General features: G+C 40.7%; 1 protein-coding gene across 11 annotated transcripts in view; it reads left to right on the forward strand.

The window, feature by feature from the left end:
• PPP6R3 (protein phosphatase 6 regulatory subunit 3) overlaps nucleotides 1-21,073 on the forward strand; it is a 38,740-nt gene that overhangs the window by 12,432 nt on the left and 5,235 nt on the right. For 7 of the 11 annotated variants that reach the window (XM_075567002.1, XM_075567003.1, XM_075567007.1 and 4 more), the window contains 19 exons: nucleotides 759-991; nucleotides 1,756-1,942; nucleotides 3,671-3,808; nucleotides 5,509-5,574; nucleotides 6,064-6,176; nucleotides 6,656-6,769; nucleotides 8,112-8,241; nucleotides 8,865-9,017; nucleotides 9,431-9,580; nucleotides 9,709-9,773; nucleotides 10,522-10,637; nucleotides 11,671-11,756; nucleotides 12,639-12,725; nucleotides 13,612-13,709; nucleotides 14,463-14,517; nucleotides 14,789-14,919; nucleotides 16,336-16,457; nucleotides 17,302-17,455; nucleotides 19,712-19,809. In XM_075567002.1, the coding sequence (XP_075423117.1) occupies nucleotides 759-991; nucleotides 1,756-1,942; nucleotides 3,671-3,808; nucleotides 5,509-5,574; nucleotides 6,064-6,176; nucleotides 6,656-6,769; nucleotides 8,112-8,241; nucleotides 8,865-9,017; nucleotides 9,431-9,580; nucleotides 9,709-9,773; nucleotides 10,522-10,637; nucleotides 11,671-11,756; nucleotides 12,639-12,725; nucleotides 13,612-13,709; nucleotides 14,463-14,517; nucleotides 14,789-14,919; nucleotides 16,336-16,457; nucleotides 17,302-17,455; nucleotides 19,712-19,809 (2,296 nt within the window). The remainder of the gene's footprint in view (nucleotides 1-758; nucleotides 992-1,755; nucleotides 1,943-3,670; nucleotides 3,809-5,508; nucleotides 5,575-6,063; nucleotides 6,177-6,655; nucleotides 6,770-8,111; nucleotides 8,242-8,864; nucleotides 9,018-9,430; nucleotides 9,581-9,708; nucleotides 9,774-10,521; nucleotides 10,638-11,670; nucleotides 11,757-12,638; nucleotides 12,726-13,611; nucleotides 13,710-14,462; nucleotides 14,518-14,788; nucleotides 14,920-16,335; nucleotides 16,458-17,301; nucleotides 17,456-19,711; nucleotides 19,810-21,073) is intronic. The other 4 variants (XM_075567004.1, XM_075567013.1, XM_075567005.1 and 1 more) reach the window with 2 other exon arrangements.

Raw genomic sequence — 21,073 nt, forward strand, 5'->3', positions numbered from 1 at the left:
TCTTATTGGCCTTCAGTGCGCGGGAGCTTTGCAAAGCGGCTGTTGCATGAACCCTGGTAGTGGAGTGGCAAGTATCTCTGTAAGCATGGCGTCCCTGGACCTGAAATTATAGGGGGTCTCCAGAGGTGACCCCCAGCTTCAATCCAATAAAAAATAATGGGGGAAAACTGTCAGTTTGGATTGCCTTTCATTTATAAGTGAGTTAACTGTAGAACCCCCCACCCCCCCCCAAAAAAACCACTGCTCCTAATTTTATATTGCTTGCTTGGGCAGCTGAGCATAAAAGGCCACATCAAAACACTTTGCAGGATTACTGTTAAAGAGCCCTGCGTACATGAGTAATTCCATATACACAAGTGGCTGTTTTTGGGCCTTATTTTTTATTTATTTTTTTAAATGTAAAAAAAAAAAAAAAATGAACCAAAAATCCTTTGACTTAAATAAAAATTTTCAGCTGAAATTGGCCCAAATGTCTGAAAGGACTATAATAGTGTTTTTATTTATTTTTAGTGCTTTTTGTTTTGAACCTAAATTTGCAAAGCTCTTGCACATCCAAACTGAATGTTTTTTATGGTAGCTTGTTTTCCTTTTATTGCAGCTTTTATTTGTATCGTTTTCAAAAGTTGCTATGTGCATCTGCTCATCCTGGCAGATTTTTTGGTTTGATAAACTGCAAAAAGTCCATTTTGTTTTACCTGTTTGACAGCTGGTGCTGCAGCTAAGCGTTCAAAAGCAACGTTTGTCTTTTCTCCCGTCAGACCAGCATGTTTTGGAAGTTCGACCTGCATTCTTCATCCCACATAGACACCCTGTTGGAGAGAGACGATGTGACCCTAAAGGAGCTGATGGATGAGGAGGATATATTGCAGGAGTGCAAGGCTCAGAATCGGAAGCTTGTGGAGTTTCTCTTGAAAGCAGAGTGCTTAGAAGACTTGGTAACCTTCATCACAGAAGAACCACCCCAAGATATGGATGAGAAAATTCGATACAAGTAAGAACTGTCAAAACCAACTTTGCGCCGCCATGAAAACGAAAACCTGTCCCTTTATGTATAGTATAATCTTAAAAATGTAACGCACTCTACACTTACCCACTCTTTAAAGTAAACTTTGTCAACAGTTTAAAATGCAATTTTCCAACCGTTTAATTGAAACTTTGATGGTTAAATCTGCAGTGTGCCCCCCACACCTAATAATTATAATAATAATTATAATAATAATAATTATTATAATTATTATTATTTTTTTGCGCTGTGGCTTTATTTTTAAAAGGCTGGTAACCAGGAATTGTTAAGCTCCTAGGTTCTGGTTCCTGAGATACTGATCTGTAAAAGCGCAGGTGTTGCTCCCTGGGTTCTAAATCTCCTGCGTCACATACTGGCCAAAAGATGACGTTGCAGCTTCCCGCTGGCCGGTGTGATGTGGGAAATTGAAACCACCACTTTGTTTTTCCCTAGGGGGAACTGAAACGCTGGGATATCTTGACCTAGTTCGCCCCAGAGCTGAACATAATAAGGGGGGGGGGGGGGGCGCGCAGCGCAGACGGTATTTTTTTGCGTCTAAAACCTTTTGGAACCTGTGGTGTCGTTTTTTGTGTTATCTCATTTGTCAACTAAAGATATTACACTTTTTAAACCGATAAGTAGATTAAGAAATGCTAAGTAGAAAGTGACTAAACTTGGCCTGGGCGACGTTCATTAAAATGTGTAAATGTAACTTCTCCCTCTCCTCCCCCCCTTCTTTTTCTCCCCCCCAGGTATCCCAATTTATCTTGTGAGCTGCTGACTTCTGATGTGTCTCAGATAAATGATAGACTAGGTGAAGATGAATCTTTACTTAAGAGACTGTATGGCTTCCTTTTAAATGAATCCCCCCTGAATCCCTTGCTTGCCAGCTTCTTCAGTAAAGTGCTAAGCATCCTAATCAGCCGGAAACCAGAACAGGTACATGTGAAAGAGGGAAAATAATTATTTGACGTCTAACAAAACATGAGCATACACGCACATTATATGCTGTATTCTAAACACATGGCTCCTTGTATGTATTTGAGCTTTCTCTCTCATTTTGTTCTTTGCAAACGGTTCTGTAGCTTCAAAATATTTTCTGTTCGACTGCGTTTGTTGCACTCCTTTCTGTAGAGATTGTCGAATAGATTGAATTATTTGTATGCGCTCTGTACACTGAACTTGGTTCTTCTTTACAAGGTGTCACAACCTGCGATACATTATATTATGGACTGATATGACTACTAGATTTAAAAATATATATGTGCCATACAATCGCCAGAAATTACACTTTTTATTAATGGTAAAGCTCATTTGAATAGAGCAGTATATCTTTATCACAGCCACATGTTATGTCTTCAGAAAATTGCTTTTTGGGCAATGAGCCTGCACATTTAGCAGCGTCTGTGGGCTATTGCAAATGCCAAGTAGTGAAGTTATTATTGGGTTCCTGAGGTTGTCACGAGTGAAGTGAAACTCGTGCAGTGTACTTCCTAATTGTTGCATAGGCGTGTTTAAAGGGTTACATGTGACACCTATATGTATTTCTAGCCCATTTGTACTCATGGTTCGCTGAAACTTAAGAGTTTTATTTGCTGCTGCTCCCCTTTATTTTCTGGGGGAGGAGGGAAATAACGGTTTTGACACGACCGTCCGCCCCCCTGTATTGACCAAGGACAGGCTGGGCTAAGCGTAAAGAAAGCACTTGATTGCCAAACACTCCCCCATTCAGAAGCCCTTAAATACAATTTCTTTGTAAAGAAACAAAAGTAGTCAAATCTGTCTTCAGCACGGTTAGATGGGTTTTTGGGAGTGCTACTATATTGCATGCTTTACAGGCTGTTGTGTATGTGTAGATATATGCGCCTTCACCGGAATTATAAAGTCTGTTTTGTATTACTTTGAGCTGGGGAGGGTGACGGCATCTTGGACGACCTGTCGTGAACGGAGAAATGAGAAACTCTGTACAGGCAGTCCTCGTTTTACAATGCTTCGCTTTACAACGAATGGCTTATCCAACGCTATGCAATACATACCTATATTCATTTTTACAACGCCAAAATGGCTTATCCAACGCTCTTACAACGCTTTGCAACGTTGTGTATATATATATATATATATACACATTCACATAAACAACGTTGCAAAGAGTCATAAGAGCCTATATATATATATATATATATATATATATTAATATATTTATATTAATATATTTATACTATACTATACTATATAATATTATACTATACTATACTACTGTATATAATATTATACTATACTATATTATATTATACTATACTATATAATATTATATTATACTATACTATATAATATTATATTATACTATATAATATTATTATACTATACTATATAATATTATATTATACTATACTATATAATATTATACTATACTATATAATATTATATTATACTATATATAATACAGTATATACACTATATAATTTATGTGTGTGCTGCATATCTTATTGCCTGCATAAAATATTTGGTGTATTTTAGTGTTAAAAATGCCCTCAGGAACGGAACCTTTCATTTAAACAGTGTTCCTATGGGAAAACGTGTTTTGCTTTACAACGCCATTTTGAGTAACGCATTGTGTCGGGTAACCGAGGACTGCCTGTATTGAAATTGTAACATTTAATCTTCTAGATAGTGGAATTTTTAAAGAAGAAAGATGATTTTGTGAACCTGATCATAAAGCACATAGGAACGTCTGCGATTATGGATTTGCTGCTCCGACTTCTCACATGTATTGAGCCACCTCAGCTCAGGCAAGATGTCCTAAATGTAAGGTTTTTTTTATTTTTTTTTAAAGCCTTTCTGTTCTCTCTCCCACACCCACCCACCCTGCTTTTATCCCTCTTTTACAAGTGCAGTTTGTGTATTTAGTTACCGTATTTCCTCGATTTTTAAGACGCACCATCGATTTGGCACTTACAATTGAGGAAAATTACTTTTTCACTATGTTTCAGGAGAGGTCCCATGTTAGTGGAGGAAGAAGCTGGCGGTGACGGCGGCAGGAGAGGTCCCACGTCTGCAGATGGTTCAAGATGGACAGCGGGTGGGAGTGCGGCGGCAGGAGAGGTCCAAAGGTCTGCAGGTGAATGAAGATAAGACAGTGGGTGGGCTTGCGGTGGCGGCAGCAGCAGGAGATCATAATAGCAGGAGAGCTGAGCAGGAGCAGAGCGGCATAGGGGAACGGCTTGGGAGGTGCACACTGTAACCGGAAGTCAGACACCGGTCAACTTCCGGTGTTAGTGTGCACAACCCAAGCTGTTCCCCTATGCTGCATTGCTCCTGCTCAGCTCTCCTGCTATTATGATCTCCTGTCGCCGCAGCCACCGCACGCCCGCCGTCTTATCTTAATTCACCTGCAGACTTGGGACCTGACCTGCTGCCGCACTCCCACCCACTGTCCATCTTCAACCATCTGCAGACATGGGACCTCTCATGCCACCACAGCCCATTTCATCCTCCGCTGACATGGGACCTCTCCTGGAAACATGGTAAGTGAAAAGAGGGGGTTAGTACTGTAGACACTTAAAAAAATTATACATATATTTTTTAATACATCGTTCTAAGACGCACCCTGATTTCAGACATGTGAAAATTGGAAAAAAGGTGCATCTTAGAATCGAGGAAATAGGGTATAAAATGTTTCACCAGGAAGTAATACATTGAGTTACCTCTTGTTTTCAAGTATGTCCTGGGCACAGTTATGACACATGCATGGTTACAAATACATGGCTACATTAAGTGAGCAAGGTTATACATTATATACAAGATATTGCATGCACAGTAAGAGATGTTATAGGCATTTGTGTATGTTTCCTAAAAGATACACATGACCATTTGCATTACATGTAAAATAGTACTTGATATTGGAAAGTCATGTCCGTGGGATTTCAACTATTGCCAAGTGTAAAAAAATATATATTTCTCTAACTATATCTGAATTTGGGGATTTTTTTGTTCGGGGACTACTGGTTTCACATTCTTATTGTAGTACTACTTCAAATCTCGCTTGATGCTCTGTATGGCTCATTATTTCCCAAATGTCCTGTAGATTTGTCCATGACTGCTATAAACCGTTCCCTAGTTTAGATCTTGGATGGGAACATTTCACTGTTTATGTAGTCTTCAGTTTAATAGGTTTAATGTGACCTTCATGTTTTTAGTGTCTGTTAATATAGGCTGAATATTTTTCCTACTACAAAATTTGTTTCTTTGCTTTATAAGCCATTTTTTTGTAATCCTTGGATCCACCAAGGAGATGAAGCTGGAATCAGTAGATTTACCCTTGTATCAAGAATTAACATTTCTCGCCTGATGAATATCTGCCACCCAATTGGCTTTGTAAATAGTTAAAATAGAATCCTATTTTTGTTGCTGATATCATTTAAAATAGTCTGCAATGCATTGTTCTTCCCTTCCTTCTGTAGACAATACAATGAGACTTGCTTATCTATTTTTTTTCTATCTTCCAGTGGTTGAATGAAGAGCGAATTATCCAGAGGCTTGTAGAAATTGTTCACCCTTCTCAGGATGAAGATGTGAGTATTGGCTTTTAGGTTAAGTTTTTTGTTTTGGCACTTTGTAGACTAAAATTAGTTTACATGAGGTTTTTATTCTTTTATGTGGCCCCTTTTACACTGCCAGACAGGGCTGTACACTTTATTTATTTTTTAAATTTTATTACCCCCCGAAGTTCACATATTTGCTTTCCAAGGCCTACCCTCTAAATGAACATTTGAACATAAACTGAGAGCATCAGAAAACTAACAAATACATAACCTTATTGGTTTAACTGTTTTTGATGTACACGGTTCAAATTAATGTCGATCTTCCTTTCTGTAAGCTACTTTCACCTTATGCTTTGGTTACTTGAGGTAATACATATAATTTTATTCCCTGTATTTTTAGCCTTTGTGTCCCAGGTACATCCTTCTGAAATAGTCTTCACAAGTCTCTTGTTTTCAATTCTTATCAGTTTTTACTTGTTTGTTGTGCAAATGCATATTTTTTCCCCCACTCGTTTCCAGAGACATTCGAACGCGTCACAGTCCCTTTGTGAGATAATACGTCTGAGCAGAGACCAGATGTTACAAATTCAGAACAGTTCCGAACCAGACCCACTCCTTGCCACACTAGAGAAGTATGCTTTTCCCTCCTTTTTTATATGCTTCAAGTGATTACAACGCATAGTGATGTTACTGTTTTGAATTTGCATTCTATGTTGTAGCTGTATTGGGTCTTGCCAGTACACTGAAATAAATTGGAGGTTTTGCAAGCTCTGTACACTAATTTTCTTCTATGTAGAACTCTATTGGTTGGCTAAAGTGTCACAACCTACAACTAGCCAGTTATGCAGTAATCTATATAGATTTTTTTATTTTATTTTTTAAATCGTACAAACTATGGCTTTCAAAAAGAGCGCTCAATGGTATAATGAAGATATAATGTATACGCTAATGTATATATAATTATATTACTTATGCCACAAGTGTTCGTAATGAAGCCATAGCCTGTTTAATGTGTCCCAAGATTTGCTTGGCACCTTGAACAGATCTGTGATCTGGCCATGCTGTTCTTGTATCGTTTATCAATCTAAGGCTTGATTTTTTTCTTTTCCAGACAAGAAATTATAGAGCAGCTATTATCAAACATATTTCTGAAAGAGAAGAATGAATCTGCCATTGTCAATGCAATCCAGATACTGCTTACTCTACTTGAAACCAGAAGGCCAGCGTAAGTATCAAAAAATAAAGGTGTGGTTATTTTTCCACCTCTCAACCTTGTTTACATTCTCCACTTATTACCACCCCATTAAAAACTTGATGTGCAGATTAGTGTTGTACCGGGTCCCAAAAATGACCGGGTACCTGGGAGGGAGGGAAATGACCCGGCCGGGTAGTTATGACTTACCTGCGGCGGAGGGTGAAGACCACGGCGACATCCTGGTGGTGGTGGGAGCAGCGGAAGACATCCTTCAGCCGGTGGCAGCAGAGGACGTCCTTCAGCCGGTGGGAGCAGCGGAAGACATCCTTCACAGCCGGTGCTGGTGGGAGCAGGGGAACATGTGACTGGAGAAGGAACGTTACTATTGGACAGCCGGGGAGAAACTACACCGGAACGAGGAAGTAGCGTTCCGGTGTAGTTTCTCCCCGGCTGTCCAATAGTAACGCTCCTGCTCCGGTCACATGTTCCCCCTGCTCGCACCGACTGAAGAACTACATCCTCTGCTGCCTACGCCCGAAGGATGTCTTCCGCTGCTCCCACCGCCACTAGCATGCTGCAGAACTACATCCTCTGCTGCCTACGCCCGAAGGATGTCTTCCGCTGCTCCCACCGCCACTAGCATGCTGCAGAACTACATCCTCTGCTGCCTACGCTCGAAGGATGTCTTCCGCTGCTCCCACCGCCACTAGGATGCTGCAGTGGTCCTCGCCCTCTGCTACCAACTGCAGGTAAATCCTCTGCTGCTCTGCTCCTGCTGTTATCCAAGAGGAGGACCGATGGAGCAGAACGGAAATTGCCCAACACAGTGTCCCTGCGCCGTGGGCCAGTTTCAGGTACTTTAAATATGGCTGGCTAGCGGGTACACGGTACATCACTAGTGCAGATAATATCAAAGTTTTCAGATCTCTTGGAAAGTTGAAATGTCGCTTACAGATGCCATTGCCAGATTTGCAAAGTTTATATAGTCTACTTAATGACCACTAACGCATAGTGATGGCTAATTGCCTACAGTAGTGCTTTCTGTACTGGGGTTTATATAAAGATGTTAAGAGGACAGGAAGAATTGATGTATGAGGTCCTTGAATGGATTTTCTTTAGATATTGTAAATTGTGGGAGATGTGTTCACACACACACACACACACACACACACACACACACACACACACACACACACACACACACACACACACACACACACACACACACACACACACACACACACACACACACACACACACACACGACCACTTAATTAACCCAGACCATGAAATGATACTATGAATAGGTTGTTTAAGATGGCTGGGAACGTCTGGATATGGTACGAACTCCTGTTTTCTGTACTTGTTTCAGGTTTGAAGGGCATATAGACCTCTGTCCTCCTGGTGTGAACAACTCTGCATTTTCAGTCAATAAAACTGTATTGGCAGCTATCCAAGAAAAACTGCAGTCCTTCCACCAACTCCTTCTCGACCCTCCGAAAGTAAGCATATGCCAGGGTGTACATAAAATAAATCTGTGGCTAGACTTGAATGTGTGAGTCTTCAGTGATGCAAGTGTTGGTAAATCTAGCAATTAATGCAACTTTTTTGTGTACCGATGTAGCCTTCTTTATTTTACCTACTGATCACACAGAATATGGAAGTGCCAAAACAGAATATCCCATCACAGCGTGCCAGCGACGCACTGGCTGCATCTGTGCTATGCATGTATTTTTTAAAAGACAGCAGTCTTTTGGAACTTCTGATTTAGAAATGGGGTTGGTATGACTTGGGGCATACGAACTTTTGTATGCATCTTTGCTCCTCTCTTTAGGTTAACCTCGGCCAGTTCTTGCTTGTGAACGTATGAGGGCATCCTTGCTTAAATTCGAGGAAGAAATCGATTTCGCTCTGCCTGCGTTGGTTAGGATACGATAACTGACCAGAAGTCCCATGAGCCTCCTTGCTTTTATCTGTGGTTTTGCATCCAACATCCTTTTGATTGTCATCTATTAATATAGATTTAGAAAGATCTAGTGTGAAACCAGGCTATTTCCCTTTCTTTGTTTGTATTTAATCGTGTCTTCGGATATGCTGACCGTTTCGTGGGTGGTCTTTCTTGCAGACAGATGTAATGAAGACGACGTGGGGAGAGCTGGACCCCCCTGTAGGAAATACTCGTTTAAATGTGATACGACTAATAGCGAGTCTACTTCAGACTAATACACACTGCATCAACCTGGAGCTTATTGAGCTAAACACTATAGGAGTTATTCTGGTAAGAATCATTTTAATTTTGTTCCCCTACTAGAAATGCATGTTTATCTTTCTTATACACTTTTAACATGTTTTGGATTATAAAGGTGTTTGCATACTTTACCGTTGGTCTGTCTTGTGCCAGAAGTTAAACTACACCACTACAAAACATCAATATATAGTCTCTTGGAGTCCCTTTTTCAGTGGCTTGGTATAACTACATATATTGTAAGGTATACTTGCAGGATTATGGAGTGCAGCAGACTTCATATTGTATGAGTTAGTAATTAATGCTTTTCTCTACTGGCTCCTTTGCTGTGTTTTAAGTGATGTATGTTCTATAATAAAGTGAAATTCCTCAAAAAAGAAAGGGGACTGTCCCTTGCTGTCATTTTGTTGTTTGTAATGTATTTTTTTTTATTTTTTTAAATATAGGACATGTTTTTCAAGTACACGTGGAATAACTTTCTTCACACTCAAGTAGAAATATGTATTGCATTAATTCTTACTAGTCCACTTGAAAACGCAGACAATGGCGCGATTAGTGAGCAGGACTCCAGTGGAGACCATATTCTGTTAAAACATGTAAGTGTCCTTTTTGCCTGCCCCCCTTCCCTAAAGCTTGTTCTAGAACCACTAATCTAGACATTAGTAGCATGTATTTAAGTTCTGTATTGCTTGCACCTGAAACTAACCACACATTATTTCCATAGATATTTTTGAAATGCCACTTAATTGAGCGAATACTTGAAGCCTGGACCATGAATGACAAAAGACAGTAAGTGTGTTTTTTACCAGCTTGCAAAATTATGTTCTAATGTCGGCAGAGGTTACATTCTTATTAAAAGAATGATGGTTTATTAAATATTAACTTGACCTCTTTCACATGCACATATCTTGTAGATTACATCATTATGATTTAAGAGTTTCGATGCGCTGCAGACAATTTTGAGATCGGGTAAAGGGACAGATTGCTAAAGATGTGGCAAGACTCTGTCCCCAGCGGCTCAGACAAACCAGCACATTTCTGCGGGGCTTTGGGGTGGTGGGGGGAGCGAGAAGCGGGCTCCGTGCTAGTGAATGGGATCATGCGTGGTGGTAATCCTTTGGTGTCGCGTGGCAGTGGCTCCGCCAACGTGCAGGCTTTTACCACATCTGTAGTTAACCTGAAGGTGCAGCTCCACTTAATAGGTGGCTTAATTAAATTTACATTTTTGCAATACCAACACATGTTCCTGTCGTTAATTCTAATAATGTCTTAATTTATTTTAAGATGTTTGAAAAGCTCTCCAACTTGGGCCTCAAAGATGAATTTGTTTTTTTTTTTTTGTTTTTTTAATGTATTACATATAGAATGAAACCAAGTTCTTTAATAATTTTTAAAAATGGGTTGGCGTAACAGTTGAACCTAATTCTGCTTATTTTGGTAGTAGAGGTGGGTTTTTATTTATTTTTTTAATACACCTTTTTTAGTAGTTCTAAATATGACATCCGTTGATTACAAATGCAATCCTGTCTTGTTGCAGGGCTGAAGGAGGAAGACGGTACGGATATATGGGACATTTAACAAGAATAGCAAACTGCATTGTTCACAGCATTGAAAAGGGGCCAAACAGTACACAAGTGAATCGGCATATTAAAGGTACGGTTTAATCAATTTTTGTATTTTTAATTAAAGCCTGCTAACCCTGTCTCAAGGTAAACTCCATCTCGGCAGGTACCTACGCTAAATGCATAGTTCTTTATGTCCTGTGGACGGTACTTGGTGAAATGAGTACCCAAAGGATTACTGGAATGAAGCATAATGCGATCTGGGATCCAGTGCAATTAAAAACTGGCAGAAACCAGGAAAAGTGTGAGGAATTTGTCACGTTCCACCTCTTCAGTAGAGGGTGAAGTTCAGACTGCCACTGAGATGTATTATACCAGTTTGCCCCTTTTCAAGTTCTGAGCTCCTTGCCAATTCTCCAAACACTATTCAACAGAACCGAATTAGGTGAGCTCAGAACTGCCCCTATAAAGGAATGCATTAGTGACATTATGTAATTTAATACCTTTGTATGGAGTATCCTTTTTTTTTTATACTGCCTGATATTCCATTTGTAGAACAGGATGTGGAAGTTTATGCAAAACTCCCCTCTAAAGGAAGCTGTCACTAAAGCGCTTTGTCTTCAGCGCATCTGTAGTGCACGTGCTACATTAGTGTAGTTCTGTAATACACAGGTGTTGGCAAAATGCGAATAAGTATTTTAGTGTAGTGTGCTGGAATGGCAGAGAAGGCTCTATTCGCATCTACATCTGGCATTCTCTGTTAGTATTCCTTCAGTCTTTCTCCAGCAGCCGGTATAATTGATCTTTCTCAACTTTGCATAGACTGTGGCTGGTTCACATTTTATCTTTGCAATGAGACAATTTATAGAACAAAAAATGGAGGGGAAGAATCTGGTCTTCCTCAATACAGGTTTTTTTTTAATCCTAATCTTTCCCATGCTGCACGTGTTAAGTTTTTTTCTTGTACAGTATTGAGTCATCCTAATGCTGATGGAAAACTGATTTTTCTGTACAAAAAAACACCTATAAATATCTAAAATGTTGTCATAGACTGTAGACCACCTCCAAATGTATACTTGTATTGGGGTCTATTTTATGTCCCCTCTTTTCTTTTCTTTTTGCAGAACTATCAGATGAAGTTCAGGAAAGATGGGAGACGTTCTGTGGAATTTCCTTAAGCGAGACAAACAAGAGGAACACTGTGGATCTAGTAGGTTTTGTGACCATAGAATTAACTAAATGTGTTGGCACCATTTTCTATGCAAGCTTACGTAGGATTCTGGGCTTCTCAAACCAGAGACCACTTTACTGTACTTGTACCGTACTTCTAATTAGACCCATCCTGGAGAGGGACTAGAGAATTGTGGGCCCCAGTGCAAATATACGAGCTGGTTTCCCCTTAGGAAAACCCAATATTGAGGAAAATAATGAATTTGCAATGTTCCTCACACTGTCTACTACCCCCCCTCGTCATGCTCTCACCCTTCCCCTGGGCCTTGCAACTGAGGGAGCCCACCCATGCGGCCTCATAGAGAAGCAAAAGTTGGGCCCAACGTCCGGTCAGGCCTCGCTTCTATTTGTAGGGCGGCCCCCTCCAGCAAGGAATCTGAGCCTGGAGAAGAGGCACATCTGGCAGGGAAGATGGGCCACTAACTAGTCGGGCCCTAGTGCAGCTGGAGCACGTGGTGAATCTGCCATTGAACTCATCAATTGTTTGCATTGCACCGTTTTTTCTTCTCCTCTTCAAACATCCAAACAAGTTGCACTGTGCTGCTACAGTTTAGTCTAAGGTCTTCTGATCATCCTGCGTAAATGCACCTCATCAATGAAATCAAACACTGTTCTGTTTGTGAAGCCCAAAATGGGTAAGGCCTGTTCAAGTCCTTTTGGCTATTGGAATAGAAATAAATGTCTACTTGACTGTCGCAGCAGTACAAACTTGGGCAGGTTAATGCTGCTCATTTTGGGGGTCATACTGATTAATTGGGTTTGTGATGGCCTTTGATCAGTCGCCTCGAGTCCAAACTTTGTGGGGTAGATAAAGTAATGTTACTCATGCAAAGTTAACGCATGATGTGACTTTTCTGCACAGGTCACCACTCGGCATATCCACTCCTCCAGCGACGATGAAATCGAGTTTAAGGACCCTGGCTTCTCGCAAGACTCTTCGTTACAGCAGGTTAGTGATACAGTGCTGTTCTACACCATTTCTCTGTAGTGTCATTTATATGATGGCGGTTCTCGTATTTTTCTAGTCATGTCATCCCTAAAATATGTAGTATACGTCTCAAGAACATTTTGGGCGCTTAATACGAAGGCAATTTGGTAGCAAAATTAAGTGCCATATTTATCCTGCATTATTTGGTCAACGCTCCAGTCTTCGTTCGATATGCGTCGGCTTGCGACATGTGTCAAAGGGAATCTGGGAGGAGTTCGGTGACAGATTATGAGATGAGGCAAATTGGGTTCCTGTTTACATCCCTTCAATTGGATTAAAAAAAAAATCTGGCAGTTTTTAAGTGGCATGTTCGTCTGGGTTATAATTTATTCGACCCTGGCTGCGAAGCCGGGTGTGCATGTTGATTTCGGCTCTGGCACCCCCTGTTCTTTGAGATTCCTCTGAAGGGGTTGCCGTTAGTAGCCTCAGGTGGGTGAGCATTATTGCTTTTTTAAGGGTCCTCCCTCATCCGGGCCAATAGGAAGCTGCAATGTCCTCTCCCTTATCCTATTGGTCCATGGATATGTAATCCTGCACAAAATACCGGCATCGCCTTTAGAGATCTCGGGGAGCAGAGGGTCGCTAGAGCTGAAATTTAACACGGTTCATCTCGGGAGACCCCCTGCATCCCACCTAGGAAGGTGAGATGAACTGAACTTCAATGTGGAAAATTGGCACTTTTTGCAATAACAAATGGAGCAATGCATCAAAATGCTGCTTCAAAATTGCCGTGGTGCATAGCCCCTGCTCCGTGTGGGCCCTTTCTGAAGAACAGTGATAAATAGCTTCTTTCAGGAGCAGTTTAGAATAAATATTATACCACTGTCGTTGGTCCTGGGGTTGCCAGGCCTTTTCTGATTATCAGATGCAACAAATGACGTCCAATTTTATTGACCAGTTTGGCTTCAACGATGAGAAGTTTGCTGACCAAGATGACATTGGGAAGTGAGTATAACTTTATTGTGGGTTTTCCTCTTTGGTTTTGGTGTTTGCTGGTGGGTTTCTAACACTCTCTTCTGCTTATGCACCCATTATTCTTGACGCTGTGATCAAAGCACACATAGTCTTACTAATCAGAAGCTGGTAATAGGCTTGCTTAAGATTGCATTTTCATTACATTTTGGTCAAAAGAAAAGTTACACGCTATAGGTTTTTGTGTTCCCACCTGTATCTAAAATAATGAACAGATCAATTTTCTCCATGAGTACTTTTTTAATTTATTTTTTTGTTCTCTAGTATGCCGTACTTTTTTTTGTGCCTAAACATGTCATTTTTATAACTTGTTAACACGGATTCACTGACCGCATTAAGCTAGCTAGGTTTTTAAGATTTCTCATGCACATGGTTGCTCTTTAGGGCTAAAATGTTGATGCCCTCACTAATCCAATCTTCCAGGATGCCTTACCCTGACTTTCAGTAGTTCACTTGCATGCTTTTGGGCTGATTTTAAGGTAAATTCCCACTTTGCATTTGCCTTGGATTTAAAAAAAAAAAAAAATATGGCTGGGCCACAATGTCACAATGAAGATTTGTAATTTTTTTTTGCCACAGTTGAACTGTGAACTGGATGTTACACGGCAGCCTTGGGCTACTTAATTTTTTTTTTTTTTAATATATATATATATATATATATATATATATATATAACCTGTTTTGAATGTTCAGTTTCTATTGTATACACTGTTTTCGTTTTTCTAGCGTCTCGTTCGATCGTGTGTCCGACATCAACTTTACACTTAATGCAAATGAGAGCGTAAGTACAATATATATATATTTGTCTGTAACCTATTATATCCAAATATTTTGGTTTAGCGTTGAGTAGTAACACTTGAGGTAATGATCATGGTAAGGTTTTCGTGTCCTGCATCTTGGTCTTACAATATTTGCAGTGTAGTTTGTACCTCCTACAACTGAATCGGTTTAGAGGAACTGAAGTTTACATTTACGTATGATGCACAACATTCAGCTAACCATAAATAAATGTTTTCTGCCCCCAAGTGAAATATCCTTTTGTGACTTTATAGGCTAACATAGCTTTGTTTGAAGCATGCTGCAAGGAGCGAATACAGCAATTTGATGATGGTGGTTCTGATGAAGAAGACATCTGGGAAGAGAAAAACCTTGCATTCACACCAGAGACTAAAAGAAGATCAAGGTACATAAGATTTATAACCATTTTAAAGCAGTGTTACCTTCAAAATCCTTTTTGTCCATGTATATCTTTATTCATATAGCGCGGAGTGTACTCTGAGCTTTACAAAGACAATACAGGTACAGAGAATTAATAATACAATAAATGCACCAAAGTCAGACCGTAAGATTGTAAGCTCTCCAGGGCAGAGATTTGCTTTCCAAGTGGTATATTGGGAGACTTGGACAGCAGGTGAGGGAATAAGTGCAGTTGATGGCAATGCTTGGCCATAATGGTTGATAGAAGTGGGTGAGGAACCGTAGCCATGAGTGCAGGATATTGGGATGCTTCCTTTAGGTGAGGTATGTATGTTCCAAAGCTAAGGGGCAGTGAGGGGAAAGGTTCAAGGAGAGGGCAGTAGAGGTGAAAGGGGTCAAGAGGAGACAGTTATGGGTAGAGCGCAGGAGACGAGCAGGGGCATAACGAGGAATCAAAGCTGATATGTAGGGAGCAGCAGATGAGTGGAGAGCAAATGTATGTATACACCTTACTGCATTTTTATTTTTTTATTCACCCCCCACACCCCTCCTCTCTCTTTGTGTTTTTAGTGTATTAAATTTCTTTGGGTTGCTTCAGCAACAGTTTAAGAAACCACCACACTTCCCTTTTTTTAATTTATTTTTTTTATATATAAAATAGGCAGCCATATTGGGAAATGGTATCTTTACTGATCGATCACAGAATGGATTGATCAGCAGCTTGGATAATTACATTGCCTTAAAGACTAGGAACTGCTGCATGTATTTATGAAATATAAAATAAAAAAAGGCAAAAGCCAATGCCGCTTTTTGTAAAACCAATTTATTTTTTCACTAGAATTGCATGCCCTTCCCCACTTTTTATAACAATCGATCTGGATGGGGGGAGTGGCTGCTTCAGACCTGTTCTACACAAGGCTGGAGAGCTTTAGATGCAATTCACTGTGTTTTGTAGCGGACTAATTGTACGTTTATTTAGCATTTTGGAATCTGCTGCCGTAACTTAGTATAAGAATTACTTGGTCTTTCATTTAAAGCAGCACAGAAATAGCCCATAGCATTTAATTGTTTTTTTTTTCTTGAGATTTTTGTTCTCTACCCTTTGCAACACTTTCAATTTTTTATTTTGTTTTATGTATTACTTTTTTAAATTTATAACTGATGCTCCAGGTCGGTAGGTTTGAAATATTAAGTGTCAGGGAGCTCAATTAAAGCTCTCCCCAGCAGTCTAAAGGTTACCATGGTAAACTCAAACTAGAGCTTAAGAAAATCATGATTTTAACCACTTGGTACTTTTCCCCCCTTTTTAAAAAAAAAATATATTAACATTGAGCTAAACTCCTGCTGTTAAGAAGATGCTGTTGATTTCTGTATAAAGCCCTAACTGCTGCTATTTTAATAGCTCAGGAAGCACAGATAGTGAAGAGAGCACAGATTCCGAAGAGGAGGACTCTGTTAAACAGGGATTGTTTGAATCGAGCACGGGCAACCAAGAAGACAAGATGGAAGTTGATGCTAATGAAAGTAAGTGGATAGCGTGTGCTAGGAATATGAAGGTGTGTAAAGAAGTCTGTTCCTATAACAGCACATGGTTTTTATGAAGGACTTTTTTTAGATTTGCTGCTTTCTAATGGGCTTTATCATTAATCTCCTCAAATCTGTAAATATATAGTAGTTGATCACAAGTTTTGGATCGATTTGACTGAGGCACATTTGTGGTTTGTGGCATTTTTAAAAAAATATATAGATGACACCATATTTATTTAAATTAAAAAAAAACCTGATTTCATGATATCCCCTCTCCTCTCACAAGTGAGCTTAAAAGTTAACGTGACCATGAAGTCCAATGTGACATCACCTCACTAAATCAATGCGTTTACTTGATCTATTTGCTTTTGCCCTTTTGTCGCCCATGGCAAAGACCGGCAAAATAATGCTCCCCGTGCATCATGTGGCCCCGATACCGTTCCAATGCAGATCAACAAATCATCTGCTCGTCAAAAAGCCATGAGCAGGGTTGCCACCTCTCCGGGTTTTGGGAACTTGGCTACGGATTACCGTCCTCAATCTCCAGGTGGCGGGGTGTGGTGCGGCGGCGTCTCTGGCATCCTTCCTTAGTCTGCCACAATTTCTCCCAACTACAGTGGAGAGGACTGCGCGGCGTCAAAAGATGCGACATGACATGACGCTGCGTTGTCTGGTTACCGTGGCAACGCGTGTCATTTGACGCCGCACAGCCATCTTGCCTGCAGTTGGAGGGAGAAAATGTAGCAGGATGCCGGGAGACACTGCCACAACCCTTATGGCAACCTTGGCCATAAGATACAGCAAATATTTGCTTACATGTGTTTTTTTTATTTTATTGCAGCGAGCAACTGGCCAGCAAGTTTTGATATCCCGATGGAAACAGCACACGTGGCTAACCTGGATTCTGTTGGATCCGACGTGTGGAGCACAGAGGAGCCATCGTCGGCCAAAGAAAGTGGCTGGGCTTCTTTTTCAGAATTTACTTCGTCTCTCAGGCAAGTTGGTGTATTTCCTCAGAGTATTGTGTGCACAGCTTGGGTTACATGGGCAAATGCCACTTTGCAGGCAGAAACTGAAACCACTTGCCGTGCAGCTAGTGAAAAGAGCTGAAGGAGCGGCTCAGTGAGTAAAGACATTGACTCGGGCACTGAGTTTGAAGCAGGGGAACCTGGTTCCATTCCCGGTGTCTGCTTCTTGTGACCTTGGGCAAGTTGCTTTATCTCCCTGTGCCCCAGGCACCAAAAACATAGATTGTAAGCTCCAAGGGCCAGGGACTGTCTGCAAAATGTCTCTGTAAAGCGCAACGTAAAATTTGCAGTGCTACACAAGAACAAACTATTATTTATTATTATTTATTAGTATTATTAAAAGAAACTTGTGTGTTCCCAAAAAATTATGCTTTGAGCAAGTACCACTGTTCTGATATTGATAACAAGGAGAGGCGGCAAACTTGACAAGCTTATTATGGTGTTCTTTAAACCTTCCAAAGCCTCTTGTTGCCAGGGAAGCATTCATGTTAAAACATTCAAAAACGCTGGTGTGAATATAAGGAGAGGGATCAACTGCATCACTGCCACTGCTTCACTTTGGTCTTAAGTGGGACTTCTCATTGTAAAGCCATTAATATTGTCCACTTGTGGGCAGATCTGGCAAGGAGAAGTTAGAATAGGAGCAGAAGAGGTTGAGTTGCTTGGCACAAGGAGCTTGAACAAGTGGTTAAAATGATGCTTTGGGAGAAGATGGACTTAGTTTAGGTCAGATAGGAAGGGGCCAAGAACCTCCCTGTTTCCGAAGATGGAAGCGGACTATCAATGTTGTGAAGACCACTAAAGCCTTTAAACCAGTTTGGTTGGGATGGGGGACATTCCACTCTTTGAACTTCCCCCTATAAGGCCTCGGCCAAGCTCCCCGCTGGCGTGCTGAGGCTCAGGGAAAGCAGGTGCTTTCCCTGGCCTTAGCGCGCCGTCAGGGGGCGGGCCAGTGACGTCACGGAGCTGGTTCGCCCTCATTGGGCGAACCGCTCACGTGACCGGCCCTGCGCTCCGGCAAGCGCTGAAATGTAAAAATCTGATAAGACCTACGCTTCCGCGCGCTTGCGGAAGCGTAGGCGAGCCCCTACTAAAGCCGCTCTAATTGTGGCTGTAGGGGCTCAGTGCCGAGCGGAAGCGCGCCTCTGCCAGCAAGCAGCAACCCTGGACAAGGCCTAAGCGTAGCCAGAATGTTTCCGTCCAGTAACACGGCAAATTAGTGAGAGCAGATGTGTAACCTAAATTACTAATGCTGGGGGGTAAGGAGTACTGTAAAAAAAAAAAAAAAAAAAAAAGATGCTGATGACACCTGGAAGTGTGACATTCGTAGTCATTAAAATGGTGGCAATTGGACAATCATTAGTGTCTGAGATTTAGCCCACTACCAGGATATTGAAATAGCTGGACACACAAATTCTTGAATAAGTTAGTTCAATAAATGATTTATTCAGCTGACATACATCACAGGATATGCTGCAATTTGTTGCGTAAAAACACACCAGCCCAATTCTGGATGCAACGTCATTAACAGACCAACCCTGTCTTTTATGTATATTTAAAAAAAAAAAACCTTTTCCTGGTACACCACACCCTAAAAGCAGTCCTTGCCAATAAAGTCGATGTTTGGTATGTCCCTCATGCCATGTTGGCAATTTATTTCTGCTGTCAAGGACAGTCCTGTAGATGTAGTAGTTGACCATGAGATGGCAACCCCATATATAACTTCTTAAGCTGTTCATAAGCAGAATAATGATCAGTAAGAGTCACTTGTTTCATAATGACTGGACAATGCCTGTAGCTGGCCACTTTTATCTTTGAAAGGCACATAGTAACTGCTGGGCGTCTCCCGCTTATCTGGAAGAAATCCTGTAGCATGACGTCTTTGTATTGTTGGAGAATCTGCAGCAATGACAGGCACACAATGTTGATAATGGATGTTTTAGCAGACCTTTGTCACACAAATATTTATTCTGTATGTAATCCAGAATATACTCTTACAGGCCTAAAATCCGAAGACTAGCTTTTAAACAGGAGGCAAACGGTGTTTTGTTGGTGGCAAATATCAGGGCAGGGGTGTTTGGTATAGGAGCGTATTCTGCTGGTGTGGCTTGGCAGGTCTTTGTACTCATTCGTTGGAACTGCTATGATGACTGTTGTGATTCCAAGTCATAATTATTATTATTATTATTATTTTTATTTATTTTTTTTTTCATATCCCCTTAGTCCAAAGGATTCTGCAAGGAGCAACTCCCCAGTTGAAATGGAAACTAGCACAGAGCCCATGGATCCCCTGAGTGTAAATGCCTCGGCACAAACTGAAGGTAAATATCTAGGGCTAGATCAATCGTGGAAACACATGGCTATAAAGTGCCAATATATTAACTGTTTATGTGCAGTGTTGCCTAAGAGGAATTCCAGGTCAACTGTGAGATCTTATTTCAAACTATCTGTGCTTCAGATCTTGCTGTACTAAACCTTAACAGACCAGCAAATGTGATTATGTACTGGCTTTTTGGGGTGCATTTATTTTATATTTTTAAACCGGAGATTAGTTGGCAGGTATGTTATCAGAGTATAATGAACATGTGTTAAGGTAGAAGATTTGGACAAGCATGGCAGAGATGTATTGTGTTTAATAGCTGCATGCTATGGAGAGAGGAGGTTCTGTCCAGATTCCGAATGTCCTTTGGTGGACTTGAGATGTTCTACTTGCATTTCGATGATGCAAGAAGAGCCATATGATCTACACAATTGACAGTGATTGGGATAAATGTGACCATATGTAGAGGTATCCAATACTTTTTTTAATTGTTGCTGTTTTTGAAATCTGGCCTACAGTTAGTATTTATTTTCTCTATTAATCTAAAATGCATACAGATGTAGCAGAGATTCCTCTGGGAGTTTATGTTGTGACCCTTTGGTGTTCATCGCTTTCATTGAGTCATATGGAAACGCTGGTATTCTGAGCTATAAAAGAATGTTATCTGGAGGAACAGTGAAGCTTGCTGCATCAGCCATACACAAACCTAAAACGTGATCCCTGTAAAATGCAAATGTACACACAAGTGGTATTTGTATTTGCTGTCTCAGATGGTATTGCATCCGGGTCTTTCCCTATTATCTCTTGGCATACAATGTTTCCACTGCAGCCAGGGATTCTGGGTAATGGCAAATGAGCAAGCAGTGAGTCACACTTTGCTTCTCCATTGGACAATGGTAATCCATTGGTACTCTGCCCTGCCAACTCTGACTGCTTCAAAGTACATTTTAGTAGTTGAAGTTCTTTTACAATCTGGCATCCATTTCAAAATTCCATTTGAAAGGGAAAGCTACTTATTTCTGTAGTTTCAAATAGATAAAGGGGATGGTCTCCGCTCTGCTGATCTTGACAAAATACGTACTAGAGGTGTGTGTGTCTGTCTCTCTTCACCACACATTATTTAGGTTATGGTGGGTGACGTACCCAAAGTCTCAAATTGCAAAGTCCGTCCAACCAACCACACACTCCGAGACCCAAAAGGTCGAAACAGTCTGTCTGTGAGTGGGTTCACTGACTTTGCATCTCATCCCTGGCTGTGTTTAAAA

Source organism: Ascaphus truei, chromosome 12 (genome assembly GCF_040206685.1).
Source record: "Ascaphus truei isolate aAscTru1 chromosome 12, aAscTru1.hap1, whole genome shotgun sequence".
Lineage (NCBI taxonomy): Eukaryota > Metazoa > Chordata > Amphibia > Anura > Ascaphidae > Ascaphus > Ascaphus truei.